Genomic DNA, 22,715 nt, shown 5'->3' with positions numbered 1-22,715 from the left:
AGACAATATTTTAGGAATTTCCCATTTCCGACAAAAAACTGAAAATAAAATGTAATGAATTTGTAATTGTATACCCTTCAGACCTATCATACATTACTGTACAGTAATAAAAAGAAGAGTCTCAGGAAAAGATCAGCTGAGGATTTATGCACACATTAGTGATATACTTACTGATGCTAGAACTGATACTTCATCCATATACATTAGACCTATGTTTAGATCAATATTATGTCTGTGTAAGGGCGCGTTCGGAAATGGCGCACTAATAGGCGAGTGCGCTCCGGTGCGGTATTTCCGAACGCGCCCTAAGTATACTATAACATTTGCATGTATGTACACAATACAATCTAGTGTCAATTTAACACCGCAGAGGGGTACTGTGTGTGTGTGTGTGTGTGTGTGTGTGTGTGTGTGTGTGTGTGTGTGTGTGTGTGTGTGTGTGTCTGTGTGTCTGTGTGTGTGTGTGTGTGTGTGTGTGTGTGTGTGTGTGTGTGTGTATGTGTGTATGTGTGTGTGTGTGTGTGTGTGTGTGTGTGTGTGCACGACGTGCGTGCGTGCGTGCGTCTGTGTGCACGTGTGTGGGATGGAGGTGGAAAGTGAGCAGTCTCATTAACACCCACCCTGTGAATCAGTCCTTCCTACATTGGCTGTGAGCCCTTCTCCCATTGGCTAGCCTAGAAAGAGAGGGGGTGGGGGGGTGGGGTGGGAAGATAAAAGCAACAATGTCTCCTCCTGCTTACACACAAACGCTTTGACCACCTGCTTGTCTGTCTGTCTGTCTATCTATCTGTGTATCTGTCTGTCTGTCTGTCTGTGGACTTTGACAGAAAGGACAAGACCTGCTATCCCAAAAATATTGCTGCAGTTCTCTGACCTGAAAATGTGAGTATATATATAAACACACACACACGCACGCACGCACGCACGCACGCGCGCACGTGTAATCAGTTTTCAGATAAATAAGTAGTGCTATGGTTCACACCAGGAGAGATGGCGAGAGAGAGAGAGCATCAAGTGTTAAAAAGATTAGTCTCTTGGTAGAGCGGGGGCAATGTTCATTGGTGTGTCATTGCTAAGGGTAGTTTTATTTTGTGTTGCAAGTTGTCTGTTTCTGCGTGTTCTATATTAGAGATCACTGATTTTATTTTGCTTTTATTATATTTTAACAATACAAATAGATAAATAGAGAGCTTTTGTTGTGAATCAGGTGTAACATACAGTATTTATACACCTTATAATCCTGGAGTTATAGTTATACTGTATGGCTTATTTAGAGCCACTGGACTTATTGTATTACATTTATTACAAAGTTTAGAACATGTTTCAGTCATGTTTTAAGTTTAGGAACAAGCACTGTGTTCGCTAAGGAAGCGCTGTGAGAGTGTTATTTAGAGAAATGGTATCGGACTCGTCTAAATCAAGAAACCTTTGCAGCTATTGAAAAGAGCACAGATGATGTTTGTGTTCTGCATTAGTGTATACAGGTGCTTGTTTCTATTAATGTGCCCACATTTGCGTGCGTGTGTGTGCATGTGTGTGGATGTGTACCATCATAGTAGGCTGTTTCATTATGCTGTGTGCCTGTGTTCCTCGTCTATGAGATGAAGTTAAGAGGCTCTAATGGCAATTACTGCTAGGCAATCAAATAGAGCGCACACATACACACACCTGGATTAGAATAGATTTCATGGATTTAGTGTTTATACTTAGTAGTTAGTGTGGCTCAGGGACAGAACAAACATACACACTGCAAAACAGATGTATTGCTTTTAACGTAATTGTTAATTGTTCAATTCTTGACTTTAGCTTCATTGCATACGTTAATGTTCAGATTCCAAAATATTCTCATTATTTTCTGTATTGTGTTGGTGAATTTCGTAGCTGTCAGGCAGAAACCTTGTATCTCCAATCTCCAGTTCAACCTTTTATGTTTTTTCATAATGAATGCCATATTTCATCATGCCAGGTCAGTGGCCTTGTGCTTAGAGTGTCCGTCATGGGCTATAATTAATACCAATCACAGAAGACAAAAGTAATGAAAATAGTAGATGCGAGGCGTTATGAGCTTGTAGATCGGCTATTTTCACTATTTTAAAATGTTTTTAAAATTATAATAAAAAAATGGTTTTGGACATACAAGGTTTCCACCCAACAGCAATGATTTGCAATTCAATGACTGAATTGACCATAACTCTACCTGTGTGTGTGCTTCTAGTGTTAACATGGATGTAGCAGAGTTCCGTCGCAGGGGGAAGGAGATGGTAGACTATGTGGCCGACTATATGGAGAACATAGAACAACGTCCAGTGTGCCCAGATGTAGAACCAGGCTACCTGCGTTCCATGATCCCTGCTGAAGCACCACTGGAGCCTGAGACATATGAGGATGTTATGAGAGACGTAGAGAGAGTCATCATGCCTGGGGTCAGTTCACTCTTCTTCTTCTTATTACTAGTCCATACCTGTTGTAAATGTATAGTATTAGGTTCAAATCACTTGAATGTGTTTTGTCAAAAACATAATCACAACAAAAACTCCAGCAATAATTTATAATAATTTATCATTGTTCTCAGATACCCTCCCTTGATGTAGAACAAATGTTAAACAAAGAAAAGTCCATTAAAGAGCAATGGTGGCATGGAACTCATTACCTATTTGCTATTTTGACTATATGAGTGACTATATAAGAAAAAGTTAAAGTTGTTTTTGTTCACACAGGAGATGTAAAGGAGATATGAGCTATATATACAGATCCTGATATGATATGGTATTTGTTTTTGTCCTTAGAAATGTATTAGATAGGGATGTCCCGATCACGTATTTTTGCTCCCGATCCGATTCCGATCATTTGATTTTGAGCATCTGCCGATACAGATCTTTCCTGATCCGATATTATTTTATAGAACACGTTTATGCCATATAATAGTACAATATAGTACAATATCCCAAATCACAGACAATTTCCAGTCTAATATCATGATATGCATATAATATTGATACTAGGGATGTCCCACAAGCTATGAGGTGATGTTTTGTGTTGTGTTGTGTTGTGTTGTGTTGTGTTGTGTTGTGTTGTGTTGTGTTGTGTTGTGTTGTGTTGTGTTGTGTGAATGGTGTATGTAATGACCGATGACATGAAATACTCTGTTTTTGATGATGGTTTTGAGATCCCAGGAAGAGTAGCTGCTGTCATGTACAGCAAGCTAATGCCATGGGGATCTAAAAAAAATGCTGGTTTCAAAAGCAATCCGCCACGTTTTAGACAGTTCAAAAATGTATTTGACTAATGATCAGCATGATAGGCTAGGTTTAGAAAAAATCTGGAACTTCCCACTAATAAAATGCAGGAGTAGCTTTTCTTTTACACTTCTAACACGCCTTTATTCTTTCCATCTCATTGTGGGTTGTTGAAAAATAAAGATTTTCCCTTTCTCAACACCTCTGTTCCATCACTAGAGTAGGAATATAGAGGGGTCGCTTTGGATGAATGTAATTGATGACTCACTGGGAAAACCATGAAAAGCATAAATGCAGGGACTACAGAAACAGATAGCATCTGGCCGTTACGCACGCACGCACGCACGCACGCACGCACGCACGCACGCACGCACGCACGCACGCACGCACGCACACACGCACGCACGCACTTAATTCCTTATCGAAATAAATTAATACATTGACAATTTGTTGACACCTTCAGGCGTCTTATATAGGGAATTTCAGGGAAAATGACTCAATGGCTAAGTCGTCGTTATGACGCACACACACACACACACACACACACACACACACACACACACACACACACACACACACACACACACACACACACACACACACACACACACACACACACACACACACACACAGATGTAATAGGATTTGACTGTGTTCTGACTGCGTTCTGTCACACAGAATGAAAGGCAAGTTTATGAAGCCTTTGCACTAAATTAAGTAATGTTTCCTCAGGGAATACGATGGTGTGGGCAGTTTCTATTCCTTTATTTAACCAGCCAAAGACCAGAGATGAGAGAACACATGCATTATTAAACACATTTACAGTAATACAGACATCACACTTTAGAAGTTCACTCACTGTACTCTTTCATGTGTCACAACTGTTGGAGGTGGTGAAAGATATTCTCTTTCACACCAACCTTGCCCCTGTTGCTCCAGGCAATTGAACTGGTGATGATATCCCTCCACTGCTTTGCCTTGTCCACAGATGGATCTGAACAACTTAATTGGGAAATGGGAGGGAAGGCGGGTAACATAATATTAATTATAATAATAATAAAATGACATGAAAATAAAACATTTTCTTATATATAAAAATATATTTTAAATGAAAATAAATATAAAACCGTATAAACTTCACGAATTGTGTTTTTGTTATGGTGTAGTTCTTTCTGTTGCAGATTTGCAAACCAATCATACAAAGTATGAAAACCACCTATTATAAAAATGGTTATGGTCCTTAATTGATTATGATTGGCTGAGCTGGCTTCCAAGAGTTGTAAAATGCTCTATAAACACACACCCATGGCCGCTTGACATCAGATTATAGCAGCTAACAATTATTGTCTAAAAATGCCTTGTGGATTTTGATCCTTTGAAGGTGCAAGCTCTCCTAGCGTTGTCTGTTGCCTGCCGGACTGGTGAGCACAACGATCCGGGTTCTATCCCAGCTCACCTATGCTACACCTATGATATACTATTAATAATTTTGTTATAGTTATTTATTTATTTTTTGTTCTTTGGATGTTTGTCGATGTACATTTGCACACACGTACATCATGTGAAATTTGAGTTTATTTTACCCATCTTAATTCTAGTGCCTGGGCACTATTAATACAGCACAAGGGGAGAAGTTAGGGGTTAAAGGAGTAGTTCACCCAAGGTTTTTGGGTCACCTACGTTTTTAAGTGTCTTGCTCACATTTTGGGCTGGGGGGGTGAACCTTTGAGTCCCAGCCAGGCGTCCTCTCTAACCACTCAGCTACTGCCGCCCCAACCAAGCTAATGTGAATTGACATTAACTGTATTTTCAATTGTATATAATTGTCCTTCTAGATCACCCACTGGCACAGCCCTTACTTCTATGCCTACTTTCCAACTGCCTCCTCTTTCCCTGCCATGTTGGCTGACATGCTTTGTGGAGCCATTGGCTGCATTGGATTTTCCTGGGTAACAAACATTACTTTTATTGTATTACTTCTGTTTATTTCTGTATTTTAAGTTAAGATGCAGGTGAAAATATTTAAGATGTTCATAGTCAAATAAATGTGATAAGACCATTGCGGAGCGCAGATCTCTGCCAGGCCGGACAGCCTACATAAGTCTTACCCAAATATGGAGTTCCACCTTGCTCCGAGTCCAGACTAACGTGACAGTCAAAAGTTATAACCCCTTCTGAACCACACCATACAAAGACGTTCATTGTCACATGACTCCTATTCCTTCTACTGGGGGAAACATTCACCAAACATAGCAGATCTACAAGCTCTATGTTTTTGGAGAAGAGATCTGAAGTAGAATGTGAAAAAAAATACAGTTCCGGTTCTCTGAGACTAGAGACGTGGTTAACCTGGGAGGTCATTCAAGTTATGTTATCTGTTCATATGTTTAGGCTGCCAGTCCAGCCTGTACAGAGCTGGAGACTGTGATGATGGACTGGCTTGGGAAAATGCTCCAACTACCTGAGGCCTTCATTGCTGGAACCAATGGACAAGGTGGAGGAGTCATTCAGGTCAGTGTCTCTGTGTAAATTACTGTAGCACTTGAGGGCATCAAAACCTAAACTAGGGTTAGATCCAGTATCTGGCATTAATATTACACAGAAAAGTGGTTTAATACCGCTTTTCCAGTACATGATCTGTTCAGGTTGGTAAAATATTTGAATCTTCCTTTAATTGACATTTAATTCTTGCATCGCGTTTTGAGGTCCTTTCTGGGTCCTACGAGATTATTCACTGCCCTTTCAATTTCGTTTTTTATTTGTTAATTTGTGTTAAAGTTTGTGTGTGTGTGTGTGTGTGTGTGTGTGTGAGTGTGAGTGTGCGTGTGCGTGTGTGCATGTGCGCGTGCACGTGTGCGTGTGTGTGTGTGTGTGTGTAAGCCCCAATTCATGTGATTGACATGCAGAATTGCAGATTGCAGAGGGTTGGAGGAAGTTAATTTCAGTGTATATCCTAATAGTTAAGAACTAATAAGTGGATTGTCTCCTTTGGGAATTCCGGGGAAGATTTTTATCCTGCGATTTTTGTAACCCATTTTTTTCACAACCCTGGGCTGTAACCCTGGGCACTACTCTCGCTCTGCCAACCTGGGGAGAGCCCCGAACTGACCTCATATGCTTCCTTCAATGCATGAGGAGTGAAGCAGGCCGCTTCTGGCCTGTCAAGCCTGTCAGGCTCACCTGACAGGGGGGAATCACGAATGGAGAAATGCAGCTCGCTAGTTGATGTTATTTTTTTTATTTTATTTTTTTTTAACTTTTTAAAATGTTTTAGTTGACATTTTCCAAGCAGGAATTTCAGTTGTGAATCAACACATGCTAGTATTCAAGATGGTGATATCCAACCACCCATGTGGACATATTGCCTTCATTATCTGCTGCAACCAGATGTAAGGAGCCTTCCCTACAAAACACAAAAGTGTTTATGCGGAAACATAATTGACTGACGCCAAACCAGCAATTTGTCTTTTATTGATTTGTCCTTTCTCTCCCTGGTTCATAGTGCTAGATGAAATGGCAGGAAATTGCTTTTCAATATGTCATCCATTGACAGACAGACTCAGACTGGGATCGTTTCATGGTGCAAAATGCAAATTGTTAGTTTAGCCTTCCATTGACACAAACAGAATAGCAGCTGAGAATTTGGTGTGTGTGCGTGCGTGCGTGCGTGCGTGCGTGCGTGCGTGCGTGCGTGCGTGTGTGCGTGTGTGTGTGTGTGCGTGCGTGTTGTACGTGTGTGCGCAGGGCAGCGAGTGGCAAAGCATGAGAGCGCACACTGATGACAGATCATGTCATGCGCCTCTATTGTCGCCACCTGAGTTGTGTTTGTGTGTCTTTGTATTGATGTGAGGATGGAGTTGGATGATGGTGTGTGTGTGTGTGTGTGTGTGTGTGTGTGTGTGTGTGAGTGTGAGTGGGCGCGTGTGCGTGCGTGCGTGTGAGTAGGTGTGTAGTGTGTAGTGTGTGTGATCTACAGCTTTTGTCTTGCTCCTGCTCTTTTTAAGTGCATCTCACTATGGCAACAAATGGGCTTCCTCTTAACACAGAATGGATAAAATGAGGGTTGTGATTAGCCTGTCATTATAGAGCATCTACCAGTACACTGCAGTGGCGTGCACACGTGGAACCGACGTCTGCCTTAATAGTGTGTGAGATTTCTTTCATAGATCTTGGGGCATAAATAATAGGGGTGTAAAGATACATTCTAACAGCGATACAGCTAGAAGGTCCTGGGTTCGATTCCCGCTGGGGACGCTGTGGGTGCCCATACCCGAGGCTTGGTTGGCGAAAGGGCCTTTCTGTGTGGAGTTTGCATGTTGTCCCCGTGTCCCCTAGGGTAGGTACCCTCACAAAAACATGCAGTAATCCTGGTCTCTAAAACTACCTCCCCCTGGTCAGCCGGGGCGCCTGATGGAGGGGAACGGAACTCGTCTAATAACGTGTTCCTTCCACGCGCTACGTCCGGCTGGGGAAACTCTCCCTGTCAGGTGAAAAGAAGCAGCTTGGACTATACTCATGCATAGAAGGAAGCATGAGGTCAGTCCGCTGCCGCCCCAGGTTGGCAGAGGAAGTGTAGTGCCCAGGATGTCCAACCATTCTTAAAAATCACCCCTGTGTGAACTGAGTGGTGCAACTCCCCTCTCCCCCTGCCCCCCTCTCTCTCTCTCTCTCTCTCTCTCTCTCATTAGCAGGCAACAGTGCAGCACTATCTCTCTCTCTGTTTCTGGCACAACAGCACCACTTTTGCTCTAAACATAGTAACATAGTAACGTAGTCACTTAGTCGTCACATAGTCACATATGTTAGGACGGACATTGCTGTTCCTTGGAGTGGTTGCACCACTCAAAAATATATACAGTAGTATATGCTACAGTGCTTTGGTACAATATGCCATATCAGTTCTACAAATGTCTGATGATTAACTTTCTCTGAGCCAATTAAAATGTAATTCATACAAAGAAGACAGAGGCAGGTTGTAGGCTTCCAATTTAGTGTACTGTCTAACAGTATGTCGATCACATTCACCTTGTATTGGTGACTTGCAGGACAGGAAGTATACTTGGGTTGACCGTAAAGCCAGAGGTCTTTGACTGTCTACATAGAGTCTAATTGATTTGGTCCAGTGCCACTGAGCAACCACCCTTCAATCTACGTGTTTTGATGTATGACTTGATTGACTTATAAATGCTAAAGACATCCAACAGCAAGTCATGCTTGTTGTGATCCAAACAGCTCAGGCTAGCTTATTGATTGAATTCTCTAAGAAATTGATTGTCTTGCTTTGTGTTAATTTCCTCTGAAGCCTCGACGTCATGCTCAGTTTGTGCTGTCATGTGATATTAGCTTGGTCGTAGTTGTACGATGACTCATCATAGTGGCCTATACCCCTCTGATGATGTACTATATCAGTGAGTAGACAGGCTTTCTGTTAGGATCAAAGGCAATTTGCAAGAGAATAACAGGCTCATATTTAATGGGCAATGAGGATACTCTGGGCTCTCTTTCACAGTCTCTGATGTGTGTGTATCTTCTTATGCTATCATGGATGTTTCTGTATTGTTGTAAACGTGTGCGTGTGTGTGTGCGTGTGTGGAGGGGGGGGGGGGGTCTCTCTTTTAGTTCACAAGATTTAATTGATTCTAAAAAATCACACCTGTGTGAACTGAGTGGTGCAAATCAGAGCCACTTTTGGTACTCATTGGTACTGGTGCTCATTAACGTCACACACAAACATAGTCACACACATAGTTGAACGTCACGGACATTGCTGTTCCTTGGAGTGGTTGCACCACTCAAAAATATACAAGCTAATGGTAGCCTGACACTCAGTCTTTTCATTTCGGTTCACTTTGAATCGCCAGGACATATTCTTTTAATGGTAGCGATTCAGGGCTAGAGCCAGGCTAAGCTAATGGAGCTATGTATTGTAAACTGAAAAAAGTAGGTGGTATCATCATAATCCATTTTTTTAAAAACGAACTGTGACAGTGTACTCTGAGAGACCCCCATGACGCTCAGAGTTATGGGGGTCTTTGAAATTAAAAAGTTTGAGAACCACTGTAGAGTAAATTGAACACAGCCTTAATTAGTATATCATCTGTAACACCTGTGAAGGAAGCCGGAAGTAGGAGTTCTTTCCAAATTTCTGCTGTGCATATACCCTATTAACAACAGTTTGTACCATGGATCCATTAGCTGTGGCGTGGCCCTGATTACCATTTAAACTGGCATGTGATCATTCTATGACTTCATTTTGTCATTTTTTATCATAATCAAACTCATTTTCTCCACAGGGCACGGCCAGTGAAGCAACCCTTGTGGCCCTGCTAGCTGCTCGCTGTAAAGCAGTCCGACGGATTCAGGCCTCTGAACCACAACGCACTGAGGCTCACATCATCTCCAAATTGGTTGCCTATTCCTCTGACCAAGTAAGAGCTAAAGTAGCAAAGAATCACCTCTACGTTAGTGCAAATTGTCATTCACCTGACTCCAATCTAGATTAGGAAAAACAAGTATTCACTATTGAATGGTGGAACAGGTGGTCACTAGTGAAAGAGCAATCTGGTAATACAGAGTGACAGTGGGCCAGCCAGACATTAGCTACTGTAGACCTTATCAGGTTTAATATAAGACTACCATTGTTTGGGAGTATTGCCTCAGGGAAACGCAGACCTTTACAAGGACAGCAGTAAGTTTATCTCCTCCCAGTTGAAGAACAATGCGCTTTCTTCCATTTTCCTATTTGACAAAGATATGCTTTTGAATTGCATCATCTTGGTTGAGCTTTTACAGTTTATCTCTGGCTTGAAATAACATGTATAATTTGTAAGGCTGTCCCCGAACATTCGGGGGTTTGAACTTTCGCTCGTTAGGGTTGGCACTCGAATCTTAATTACTGGACTTGAACCATTCGTTTTTTTGTTGTTGTTTTTTTAACTCGAAAATATATCTTGGCGAGAATGCGATATGCATAATAAGAGTACTATGTACTATCCCTTAATAATTTGCCAATAATCTGTACTGCCTACTTTGAACATAACTATTTTACGTTTGGTTTAATCGATTAATTATTCCATAGTTGTTACTCTGGCTGTAGTGTACAGTATGTCCAAAACTCTATGTATAACTCTAAAGTATAATGTTTATGAAAACATGCAATACAACTGCAACTTCTTTATCTGTTATAACTCTCCAGGCACATTGTTCAGTGGAGCGCGCTGGTATGATAGCTGGTGTTACCATGAAGAAAATCCCAACAGATGACACCTACAGTGTCAAAGGAGAGACGTTAAAAAAGATGGTGGATGAGGACAAGGCAGCAGGACTCATCCCGTTTTATGTAGGAAAACACATATTTACACTTAGCCTACACAACTATGTATATGCAAGCACACATACAGTACTGTATATGTACATGGACAAAGGCACACATATGGCATTAACAAAGGCACATTATGTGTGTGTACCCATGATGGAAATTCATTTTGATAAGGTATGAACTATAGTTCTACATGTCATATTCTGTTTGTCCTAGATAGGTCCCTGTCCCTAATCATTTTGAACTCTGGCCTAGCCCCTGTTTGTGTTGTCCCCATGCTGTTATTCATAACAAATATTTCAGGGCCTATCATTTATGATATTTCTGTCGCCAGATTCACCACCTGGTCTCTGTCCCTACTATATTAAGTTGTAGTACTGTAAGACAATGTTGTGATTCAGTCTGCTTACTGTAGCCTAGGGCTTTAAGCAACTAGTCGACTATTCAACTAGTCGACTAGTAAATCCACTAGTAAACCTTGTTGGTACTAGTTGACTATTTTTTTCCCCGATTTTATAGGCCTCAAGATCAGGTAGATTATAGTCACCAATGTACACAGTTTTTAAATGTACAAATATTTATTTCCAAAAAAAAAAACACGGTGTCTATTTCACCATTATCTAAAGCGCCGTCATTTACAGTAGATTAGAACCTGTACCCTGTATTTACATGATATCGAATTGTATTATCGAGTGTATAGTTCACTGGACATACAATACCTGGTATCAAATAACCTTGGTTGCCTAGGAGCCAAACTAGCAAAAATAGCCGATCTGCTATTTTCACTATACTTCTTAAATGCTTAAATGGGTGTCGACCCACTGTTTGGGAAACAGTAATATACATAACCTGTCTCTGTTCAACACAATGACACTCTGCCCTCAGGTGGCTGGTGAAGCTGAGCATAATTTATAGCCTGAGGATTTGTTGTTATTTGTAGCAGGCAGCCTGCTCCTGCCAGACCTAATGAGAGGGTATCTGGTTAGAGACAATAGTCCCTGTCACACCTGGACCCACAGATCACTATCAGTGAGCGATCCCTGCAATAACAACACTATTATAGTCAAGGAGTCTTACAGTGGTCAGGATACATATAACTGGACCCCCTGGGTTTATCTGAATGGGTGTTTTTTGCTATCTACACTACATAACATACTGTAGACTAGAAAAGACAACATTTCTGTAGACTAGAAAAGATAACATTTGAAAGAAAAAGTTAGCAAAATCCCTTTTTTTTTTTTACATGGGTGGCAATGGATTTACCGATTATGTTTTTATCTTTCAGTTCTGTGCAACTCTCGGCACAACTAATTCATGTGCTTTTGATCGCATCACTGAACTTGGGCCCATATGTGAGTAGAATTTACAGAAAGCTACCTATTGACAGAATGACAACATGTAACAATACAATATGAAATATTGTACCAATGTCTGCTTTTGTGCTCCAGGAAGGTCCTTAGCAACATTTTACTATTGTTCCTTAACTGGGTTGTCCTTTATCTATTCCAGGTAATTCAGAGACAATATGGATGCATATTGATGCAGCATACGCTGGGAGTGCATTCATCTGTCCTGAATTCAGACATTTACTGAACGGTGTTGAGGTGAGAAAATTCTAAAATCATTCTGGAGAAAGAACAGTAGGCTACCTACAGTAATAGTACATAATATTAGTGATCCACTCAAATATTAAATATACAGTATATGGACTACAACAACATTTTGTAGTGAGTGTTTAAAAAAATAGGTATATTGGTGCTAAATGACTAGACTACTGCCTTTTTCTGTTAAAGACAAAACCAAAATGCATTATATCTGTCTGTTTAATTTGTGTTCACTAAAGGCTTATTATTAATGAAGTGTGAAGTGAGTAATAAGCCAAAGAGATAGTGGGACTACCACTGTGGCTTTTGATGTTGCTGTGGTGGTTTTGTCTCCTCATACTGTAGCTGAACGCTGTGCAGAGAAACAGAGATAAGAACACATTTCCTGAGGCAGCATCAGAGACCTTTAGATAAAACCGTGCTGCTTTTCTTCAGCAAAGAAATGTCACTGTTTATTAGACACACACACACACACACACACACACACACACACACACACACACACACACACACACACACACACACACACACACACACACACACACACACACACACACACACAGGTTCAAACCACGTTTGAAGGAGTTTAAAGGAGAGAGGAATAGAGATAGATCAAAAGAGGATGAGAGTAGGGGACAGAAATTGGGAGAGAGACATTCTCTCTCTCTCTCTCTCTCTCTCTCTCTCGCTCTCTCTCTCTAAATATACAATACACATTATACACAACATTATATACAATCATGTAAAAAACAAAACAATGCAGTTGGTCTATAAACTCAATTGTCTCCAAACAGTAAACATAGAACAACTTTTGCATTGGGGGCTGCCCAGCTCTTCTACATCGCTGGAGGCCTGGTTGCTAGGATATGAGTGATGGGAAGGCAGACAACAGGCCTCCTTTGAATCAGTCAGCATGGCAACTGTCTGCCAGGAATCTGTCTTGTATTGTCTCCCATTGCTGCTGCTTTTCATTGCGTTTGCGCAAGCAGATGGAGAAAAGGATATTAGGAAAATGATAGTGAACAAAAAGATTAGAACATAGATTTGTCTCTCTTTGATGAGCCTTTCCTGGAAAATGTTTAGTTGGAGAGGGTTTTGGAAAGGACCAACTGTAGAGGTGGGATTGGTTCTGTGGAGTTATGATTCATTCGCCCCCGAGGCGTCGGTCAGAACACATTGGAGTCTTTGACAGGAGAGTGAAGGGGGTTTATGGCAGCTTTACTGGAAGGTGTAGACACATGTAGGGTACAGGCATGGCATGGGTATGCAGATGAATGATGGTACTGTACAAGCACTGAGTGCGAATATGACAATGTATGTGGTTATTTGTCAAAGACGCACAATGGCACTGCAGCCTCAAGGCTGAAGGCCATCTATGACTGGCATGAATGAATGTGACCCATAATGCATTGCACACTTAAGGTGGCAGGTAAGTATTACAGTGTTTCCACACCTGAGCGGAAAATGGCCGACAGCCGCGGACAGAAGAAGCTGTCCGCAGCTTATTTTCCGAGTTTTTAGACAGCTGGTGGATGGAAAAGAAGCTCCACCTCCGCGGCTGACTGCCGCGACGGACAGATTCCCAGAAACGCTCTCCTCCGCGGCGGAGGTGGAGCTTAATTTCCATCCACCAGCTGCATGTCTAAAAACCCGGAAAAGAAGCTGCGGACAGCCGAGAACGTCCGCGGCTCTTTAGTAAGTGTGGCAGCACCTTTACACAGTTCTTAAGGTGGTAAATAATAGGCACCCTTGAATTAATACAATTCCCTGCAACCTGCTTTGTTTTGTTTTTGAAGTTTGCAGACTCTTTCAACTTCAACCCCCATAAATGGCTTTTAGTCAACTTTGACTGCTCAGCTATGTGGTAAGTTGACTACCTATCACACAGTAAGCTTGAAAATGTCCAGTTCTCTTTTGAAATTAACTCTTGTAGGACCATATAGTTTGTGCTGTGTCTGGAAGCCAGGGACATTCCCAGACGGCCACTCACCCCACTGACACTGTATGCTCAACCTGGTATCTGCTTGTTTACTGAAAATATTCTATAAACAAACCACTGATTTGACATGAAAGTAATGTAGTCAGTAATGTAAGCCACCTGAATGTGTGGTTTACTTTAAAAGATCACTTCAACCATTTTCAACCTATCTTCATATACAGTAATTGTCCCTCTCTAATGCTCATTAGAATATGGTACAATCTTTGTCTAATCATGTGTGTTACGAAGGATATGAGATGTCTGTGTCATCATTGATGGGGAGTTCAAGCTAATAGAAACTAACATGCATGCCTGCATAATGCATGGACTCTCTTTACTAAATAAATGAATGAATGAAAATACATATTCATCCTACTAGTTTGTTTATTTGTTTGTTTGTTTGTTCGTTTGTTTGTTTGTTTGTTTCTCTTTCGCTACCATAGAACAATACTGATAAAAGTTCCTAAATGTACCAGTTAATGTTTTTAATGTCCTTGTTAAGATTGATATTTTTCTTATTCACCTCCAAGCTAATGCTGTACTATATCCTGCCTAATGTCTATCAGATTATACGTAATAGAGGGTATGCGCATGCATAAATCGAGTGGCAAATCGAGTGGCAAAGCGACAGGCAAATTGAGTTTAACATTGTTTAACGTTGTTTAATGCAATCAGATAGGACTTTTCTGTTTGGGTGTATGGGCTATCAAGGCCAGAAAGTCGTTTTTTGCCACTCAGTGGGCATTCCTGCATAACTTCCGGGTTTGATGATGATGTCACGCGCATACCCTCTATACAATGTTTCCTTATTGTTTGAATGCATCGTTACTATCATGCTTATTCAGAAACCCTTGTTCCATAATGACTTGAACAATAATTGTTGATGTATGATGATGATAATGATGATGATGCAGTTAAAATAATCACACTAACATAATACTAGAAACTGTAACACTGCACTGTAGTCATAACAAACTGACTTCCATCTAACTACACCTCATTCAGCCAGTACAAATAGAACTATACGCCTCCCATCTGCCCCTTCTATCAACAGCACACAAACAGACATATACACCAAGTTCCTATCCCAGAAAAATTGCTAAAACAGTATCAGTTCAATTGACACAGAAATTACTAATATTCTGTAGTGGCAAAAACGATAAAGTCGGTTTTGTTGTGGCATGAGTATTATTTCTCATTCTAATGGTACAGTACAGTGACATTCCTTGTTGAGTGTTTTAGTTAAGTGTTTTGTGTTGGGTCTTTGCATCGCATAAATGCAAATCCTAAAACTAAAGTGGATTAAGGATACTGAACCTCTTGACCCTCTCATAATGATCACATTTCCTTATTTCATGGTCAGTGAATGGATGTTGATTCATTCAGAGTTTTTACAGCTGGAGACTCCTGTACAGCACAGGCTTCAGACATGCCTCCTGCAGGAGGCTTGGCTCAGATCTGAACCCATTTGATTTGGCGTTAGGGACCCGTTGTGACCACATGGCCTTGCTGATATTGCTCCCGATTAGGGTTTGACTTCAAACCCACAACCTAACCGTGACACTAGGGCAGCCCCTAGATGTTTATAATAATGATGTTCACATGAGTGTATGATGTTTTCAGTTATGACATTTAAAAACAAATGTGGTAAACACAACTGGAATTTAAGCTCCCTTCTTTACATTTCGATCAATGTTGTCTTCCTCTGGCATTTAAATAGTTGACTATATCAGCCAGGGAATCTGATCAGCAGGGGCGGTATTGCAGTCGCTGTAGCGCACTGTTGTGCGATCTTATTCACACCTTTGGTCATGAAGTGTATGTCATGACCGAAATAATTAGGTTGCGGATAGTGGCCGGAAGTGGCCGAAATATGTTTTCTCAGACGGGTGGCTGGCATAGGCATAGGTGAGAAGTTCAGTCACACAAGAGAGACTCTGACCCAGGGTCTTCTTCCAGTGGGACATGCATCGAGGACCTCCCTAGGGAGATGCTAGGGAGGCATCCTTTCTAGACCTCTCTTATATTCTGTGGGTGAGAAATTCCTGTTGTTTTCTTGTCCACAGGGTGAAGAGGAGATCTGACATCATTGGGGCCTTCAAGACGGACCCCCTCTACCTCAAACATGACAACCAAGAGTCAGGTAGTGTTATTATTTTAAACATTACCATTTAAGCTAAGCTGTCATCCCATCACTAGTAATTTGTGAACAATAGATCAAATGGGTCTAGATGGATGAGGGATGCCTTATAATGTTCATTGGTTTTCAGAGCAATAATAATGAATAATATGAAAATTATTTAACAACTACTCTATATGGTTTTAGTGCTCATATTTGTATTAATCAGATGCAAGTGAAACTCTCCATCATCTGAGGAAGTGTGTGTGTGTGTGTGTGTGTGTGTGTGTGTGTGTGTGTGTGTGTGTGTGTGTGTGTGTGTGTGTGTGTGTGTGTGTGTGTGTGTGTGTGTGTGTGTGTGTGTGTGTGTGTGTGTGTGTGTGTGTGTGTGTGTGTGTGTGTGTGTGTGTGTGTGTGTGTGTGTGTGTGTGTGTGTGTGTGTGTGTGTGTGTGTGTGTGTGTGTGTGCGCGTTACTGTGAGCATATGTACTGTAGAGTATATAGCCTAATCCAACTGTACACACATAACCTAATAGCCTAAGTACACACATGAAGTTAAGTGTGGGGATCTGGGGAGAGAGAAGGAGAGAGGAAGGGGGGGGGGGGCAGAGAGAGTTGAGACAGATAATTAATCAGTGGATCTGCACATCACATCAGCTTAGTCAATCTTACAATCCTCCCACCTTAAATTAAGCTCACTGACAAGTCAGGTTTTGAGCTAAATTAGTTTTTAAGCTACAATCTGTAGGTTTTATGTCTAGAGGTAATAGTAACGATGTCTGAACTACAATAAAGATTGTGGTGGATCTTATATTAATATTGTGACAGCAATACATCATCTTGTACTGATATCAAGCATCGGTTTGTCTGTTTGTAGTTGTACACGCATGTTTCTTTTATTGCATCATGTGTTCTCTTAAGATCGCAGATGTGATAAGAGTCACACCATAATTAGCCTGACAAACAGACAAAAGCACTCTGCATGTCACAGTGGCCCTCGTTAGACAATCTGAGCAGTCCAGGCTAATTAGAGGTTAGCAACTAATAGCATGGGGCTCAAAAATAAAGAAACAGGCTATAACCACAGAGAACTACTGAAGCATGACAGTGATTTATATATATAAAGCAAGCAAGGACTAAAATACATCAGAATACATCAATCATAATGGCTAAGCAAACAATATTTCATGTTTCAACTGCTAATGTCAAGGCAATTCACATGGCGCCTAAAAGACATTTAAACTGTTTGAAAATGTCTGATATAATCAGAAAAATGGACCACCAAAGCATAACAATTTGTTGAAACGGACAGATTTAATTGTTGACTGATCAATGATGAATATGAATATTTATGTAACCTTTTCATGTGTGACTAAATCCTTATCTCTCTCCTCACAGGTCTGGTCACAGATTATAGGGTAAGAGGAATGATCATTTATGTACTGTAATTTACTCCAGTACATCAAAATGGCAGAATTATGTTGGGACTGATTTCGCGTCTCCTTTCCTCTCCTCTCATACAGCATTGGCAGATTCCATTGGGTAGAAGGTTTCGTTCATTAAAGCTGTGGTTTGTCTTCCGCATGTATGGACTCACAGGCTTGCAGGATCACATCCGAAAGGTGGGATACCAATTCTGCTCTTTACTCTATCTCCACCAATACATAATGTCATATGTTTTTCCAAAGGTATCTGTAATTCCATTCCTGTGTTATAAGCGATTGCAACAGGCGGTGTGTCCTCCGGTTTAGTCCACAACATGTGATTTAAGATGACATTTTGGTTACTAGTTAGTTTGGAAACAATCTGTGTGCCGCCTCCTGTCAAACCGATATCTGTTCTGTATTGTCTCTCTAGTGTAAATGCCACTCGTTCTTCTGAACCCTGCCCTTTTCCTTACCCCCAAACCCCACCCCACCCTTCACACACATCATCTGTCAATCATATGGGACTATGGGCTCCAATTTCGTCGCAGCCTTTACCCGCAGCGCGGCCCGCAATTCAGCCGCTGCCCGAAAATTACGAATATAGGAGCTTTCTCTGTCCCTTAATGGTATTTCCGTCCCGCGCCACCCGCTATCTTTTTTGCCGATACCAGTATTTGCGCCTAGAGGTGTGGTCATGGGCGTGTTGGCACGCTTTCCCCTAAATTGCTATTTTGGTCACATACATTTGGGAAGTCGATAGTGGAGTTTAAAAGCACCCGTAAGCCGTGCCAAATTTGGTCGAGCGGCGCACGGCACGCCGTGCACGCCTCAATGGAGAACATGTCTGCAGGCAAAGGGCTGCCTCATCTCTCCTTATTCTCCAGTGGTGGAAAAAGTACTCAATGGTTTTACTTAAGTAAAAGTACCAATACTGCAATTTAGAACTACTTCGTTTCAAGTAAAAGTACGGAATTGAAAATGTACTTGAGTAAAAGTACAAAAGTATCGGCATCAAAATGTACTAAAAGTAAAAGTATTCATATTGCAGAATGTCCCAATTCACAAGTTCAAAATGTGTAGAAAATGTGTAGGGTTGAAGTGGTTAATGTATGTTTTCTAATAAAAATTTAAATCGCCAAAGTAACTAGTAACTAAAGTTTTCAAATAATTGTAGTGGAGTAAAAGTACAAATTTTGGCTCCGAGATGTAGTGGAGTACAAGTAAAAGTATTGGAAATTGGAAATACTCAAGTAAAGTACAAATACCTCAAAATTGTACTTAAGTACAGTACTTAAGTAAAAGTACTTAATTACTTTCCACCACTGTTATTCTCATATCTCTTTGTAATTTTCCTATAATCAGCAGAAGTTGAGTGCCTGCCACTTCCTTCCATTTTCCATTGTGTTTATATAATTGCAGCAGTGAGACTTCAGGGCAGCGGCTATGAAGCAATATAGCGCTAACGCGCAACGGATAAGGGATCTCTTAAAGCCAAGACTGGTGATTGGTTAAATTTGGTTTAATTATTGTAACGCCCAAACCACACCTATGCATAATATAACGGGTAACGGAGGTGTTTAAGGGATTTAGACAGGTAACCAAAATACCAACTTTAGTGGGGGAACACCCTTTCCCCACTCCTAAATCCCCAAATAGTGGCTTTAGAAAGATGAGACAAAAATGGAGCCCTATATCTACTGTCCACTTTTCATAATAAGCTTTCGTGTCTTCCATTTCTTCACCCTTCAATCCCTTCCATTCCTCGTTGCCTCTTTCTTACAGGGCCTCACATCTGCACATATGCTCCTTCCTCCCCCTTCATGTCAATCAAACAAGCCTGTTCTGTGTCTGCTCTGTTTTAAATTAAATTAAGCATCAGTTCGTAGCAACATACAGTGCACATGCCCTCCAGCCATACCACGTGTCTATATCCATCTATCAAAATAGATCGAAAGATCACAAAAATACACATGACATGGTTGTTTGGATATTTATATACTATGATGCTGCTGGTGATTGCTAACATGATTTGACATCTCTTGCATTCAGACTAATATGCTTAAGGAAACACTATTATTTGTGTGAGAAGTCTCTTTCCATTTTCTAAATGGGGAATGACAATGTTATTATTATATATCAATTTACTGTTTCAGTTCTCAATCTTTTCTGGATCAGGGCCCACTTAAAAATATTGAAAGAATTTGCGGCCCACCCGTCTGACCACCCGTCTGACCACAATGGCTACCGTGTCAAGTGAACACTTGGGTGGCCCATGTGCATTTTCAGCATGTTTATTTCATAAACAAACCTTGGATAAATGGAACTAACGTAGTATTCTTTAAGTTCCCACCAGTGGGTTGATAACCATTGTTTTAGTACTTTAAATATGAACGTAGTGCTGACCTTTAGGTCCAGCAGTCTGGACAGCAGCATGCCAAGGTCAAGGAGGTAGTAACATGAGGCATTTGATGACCAACACGTCATCTTTGACACATTCTAATTGCCAAATGATTAACCAGGAAGCATACATTAAAGTAGGAAAAAGGACACAATAAATGAATGTAAGTTCATTATAATAGCTCACAAAACCTGTGTGGTGATGAATAATTGGCTGGGAATGAGGAAGCAAAGCAGTTGTTGTTGGCCAATGTTTGGCTTCATTAGGAAACAATTGTCATTGGATATGTGTGTAATAACATCTAACTACGTACACGTGCGTGTGCGCGCGCGCACACACACACACACACACACACACACACACACACACACACACGCGCACACCTTGAATAACAACATGCCTCCTTTGTATAACTGTACAGTAATTTCAAGCAGTGATGTGTATGGTTAGAAACTCAGCATGCATCCTCTTATGTGTCACTGAAATCTGGGATAATAATTGGATGAATTCTACCATAGGGAACTTTGATCTCATGATGTAATTTAAACAATATTCAAGAGGACCACAAATTCATTTTCTGAACTGTTCTCTTTTTGACCATTATCATTTCATGGTTATTAGACACACATTCTATTTTCAGAAGTTCTGTCTAATTTGTAGAATTAGTCACACCATTTCAGAGAACAATGTCGCCATCTAGTGAATATACAAGTAAAATACAACCTTCAAATCTGTTAATACTGATATTGTTTACATTGAATATCAGATCAATTCTCACTTAAATGCCATGATACAAAAGACGTTCTTTACTTCTATTTAACAAACTACAGTACACTATCATGATTATTCTGCATAATTATATATATATATATATATATATATATATATATATATATATATATATATACTGGTTTCTTAAAGGCAGTAGGTTCTGTTATAGCCTACCTTTCTGTCGTTTAAGCATCACACATTCTATTTAATTTTACAACTACTGTATTGTAAGTATAAATCATGCCTAATTTATGGTCTATAATTCTATATCATGCAACAAAGTATAAATCAGACTTGAGGCTTAGCTTGTTTTGTTCTGTTTACAGCAAGTGGACCTGGCCAAAGAGGTTGAGAGCTTAGTGAGATCAGACAAGAGGTTTGAGATTTGTGCAGAGGTCGTCATGGGACTTGTCTGTTTCAGGCTAAAGGTAAGACCACGTAACACATTTTCATAACTTTAAGACAGTATTTTTTACCCTATAGTGAGTTTAAGTTTTTAATTATATTGTGCATTGTGCATTTTCTCCTGCCCTGGGCTCGTTTGCATATAGTATTACAGATACTGCCAATTCCTTGCTGGATTTTTCTAAATGAGTGTGAAGTTCAATTTCCCCAAATCATTTTGTCATCCATTACTACAATTCAGTATGTGTAGACAATATTCTTTCAACGTCCCTTTATCTTATTACCTCCTGTCTCATCCTGCCATCACTCCTCTAAGGGCTCCAATGAACTGACAGAGGCTTTGTTGAAGAAGATCAATCATGCCAAGCGGATCCACCTGGTACCATGCGAGCTATCCGGCCGCTTTGTCCTGCGCTTTGCCATATGTGCCCGCACCACGGAGTCACACCATATCAAAGAGGCATGGCAGCACATTACAATGCTGACCTCTGACCTTCTATAGGAGCTTCTTCCCTGTCACAAAAGTCAGGGGAAGAGTTGCCTTGATGTCACTGACCAATGGCCCGAGGAAAGAAGTAGCTGCTCTGAGCCGTAAATTTGGACCAAAGTTAGGATAGAGAATATAATTTTAATGTCACAGATAAAAGGTGACACATAATATTTAATATACCAGTTCTTAGAATGACACGTCCGTATCCTATGCTTGGCTACCCCCTAGTACCCCAGTTGCTGCCTCCTGCCATTTTATTTTGTTCCTACACAGTAAAATCAAAATCCTGTGTAGGAAACAAGTGTGATGCATTGCACAGTATGTTTTATGTATAGGTTTTAATGTAGGTTTTATGTATCTTACAGTTGCACCCCATTGTATTCCGACTTAAATCAAAGCAACGCCTACAGTAAAAGCTAGTGTTCATTTAAGTTGTTGGACAAATGGAACCCTACAAACAACCTATAAAACATACTACTATGCATCATACTTCTATAAAACCAAGTGATATCAGTTCCAAATGTCTATCTACAATAGCTGCCACATTTTGCCTTTCTGAACTCTGCTCTCACCTCACACTGCTGCACTCCTGTCTGTGCAGGCTTTATTGTACTGTACACATGGCTTCTTTGTCTGTTGGTGATAATAATCTGATTCTACAGGTATCTGTGAGACTTCACTGAATGTATTGCACTTTGTAGTGTGAGTAAATCTAAACTTGTATTCATTTCCGTCAGTAAATGTATGTGAGTAAGATTGAACTATCTTTTATATGTAGCTACCATGTGTCTGAGTGAGGGACTACCAGAGGGATCTGGTTTGGTTATACAAAGACTTGTGGAGGATTTGAAAATAGTATTGTTTCTGTTTTTGGCGTTTTTCATTCTATTAAAAATATTGTTTGTTTAAAAATCTGACCCGTCTGAAGTGAATGGTACTGTACTGTACTGTACTGTACTGTACAAGCCC

The 22,715-nt window shown here is 40.6% G+C and overlaps 1 protein-coding gene across 1 annotated transcript; it reads left to right on the top strand.

Moving 5' to 3' along the window:
* The first annotated feature begins 765 nt into the window (after window positions 1-765).
* On the top strand, window positions 766-22,614 carry LOC306925496 (aromatic-L-amino-acid decarboxylase-like). The gene is made up of 14 exons (XM_079504351.1): window positions 766-882; window positions 2,216-2,423; window positions 5,072-5,185; window positions 5,628-5,747; window positions 9,530-9,664; window positions 10,432-10,575; window positions 11,840-11,906; window positions 12,064-12,158; window positions 13,955-14,022; window positions 16,203-16,279; window positions 17,654-17,673; window positions 17,779-17,877; window positions 21,178-21,279; window positions 21,573-22,614. The coding sequence occupies exons 2-14, from the start codon at window positions 2,223-2,225 to the stop codon at window positions 21,756-21,758; spliced, it is 1,428 nt and encodes a 475-aa protein (XP_079360477.1). The 5' UTR covers window positions 766-882; window positions 2,216-2,222; the 3' UTR covers window positions 21,759-22,614.
* The last annotated feature ends 101 nt before the right edge of the window (window positions 22,615-22,715 follow it).

This window comes from Electrona antarctica, assembly GCF_951216825.1.
Source record: "Electrona antarctica genome assembly, chromosome: 6".
Lineage (NCBI taxonomy): Eukaryota > Metazoa > Chordata > Actinopteri > Myctophiformes > Myctophidae > Electrona > Electrona antarctica.
Note: the sequence above shows the minus strand (reverse complement) of the source record. Positions and strands in the feature narration are given on the sequence as shown.

Bases quoted from the DNA above. Each gene is read 5' to 3' on its own strand.
- LOC306925496 (XM_079504351.1), top strand. From the start codon at position 2,223: ATGGATGTAGCAGAGTTCCGTCGCAGGGGGAAGGAGATGGTAGACTAT. The intron at 5,748-9,529 runs GTCAGTGTCTCT...TTTTCTCCACAG, and splicing joins AAGGTGGAGGAGTCATTCAG to GGCACGGCCAGTGAAGCAAC. The intron at 16,280-17,653 runs GTAGTGTTATTA...CTCTCCTCACAG, and splicing joins ACATGACAACCAAGAGTCAG to GTCTGGTCACAGATTATAGG.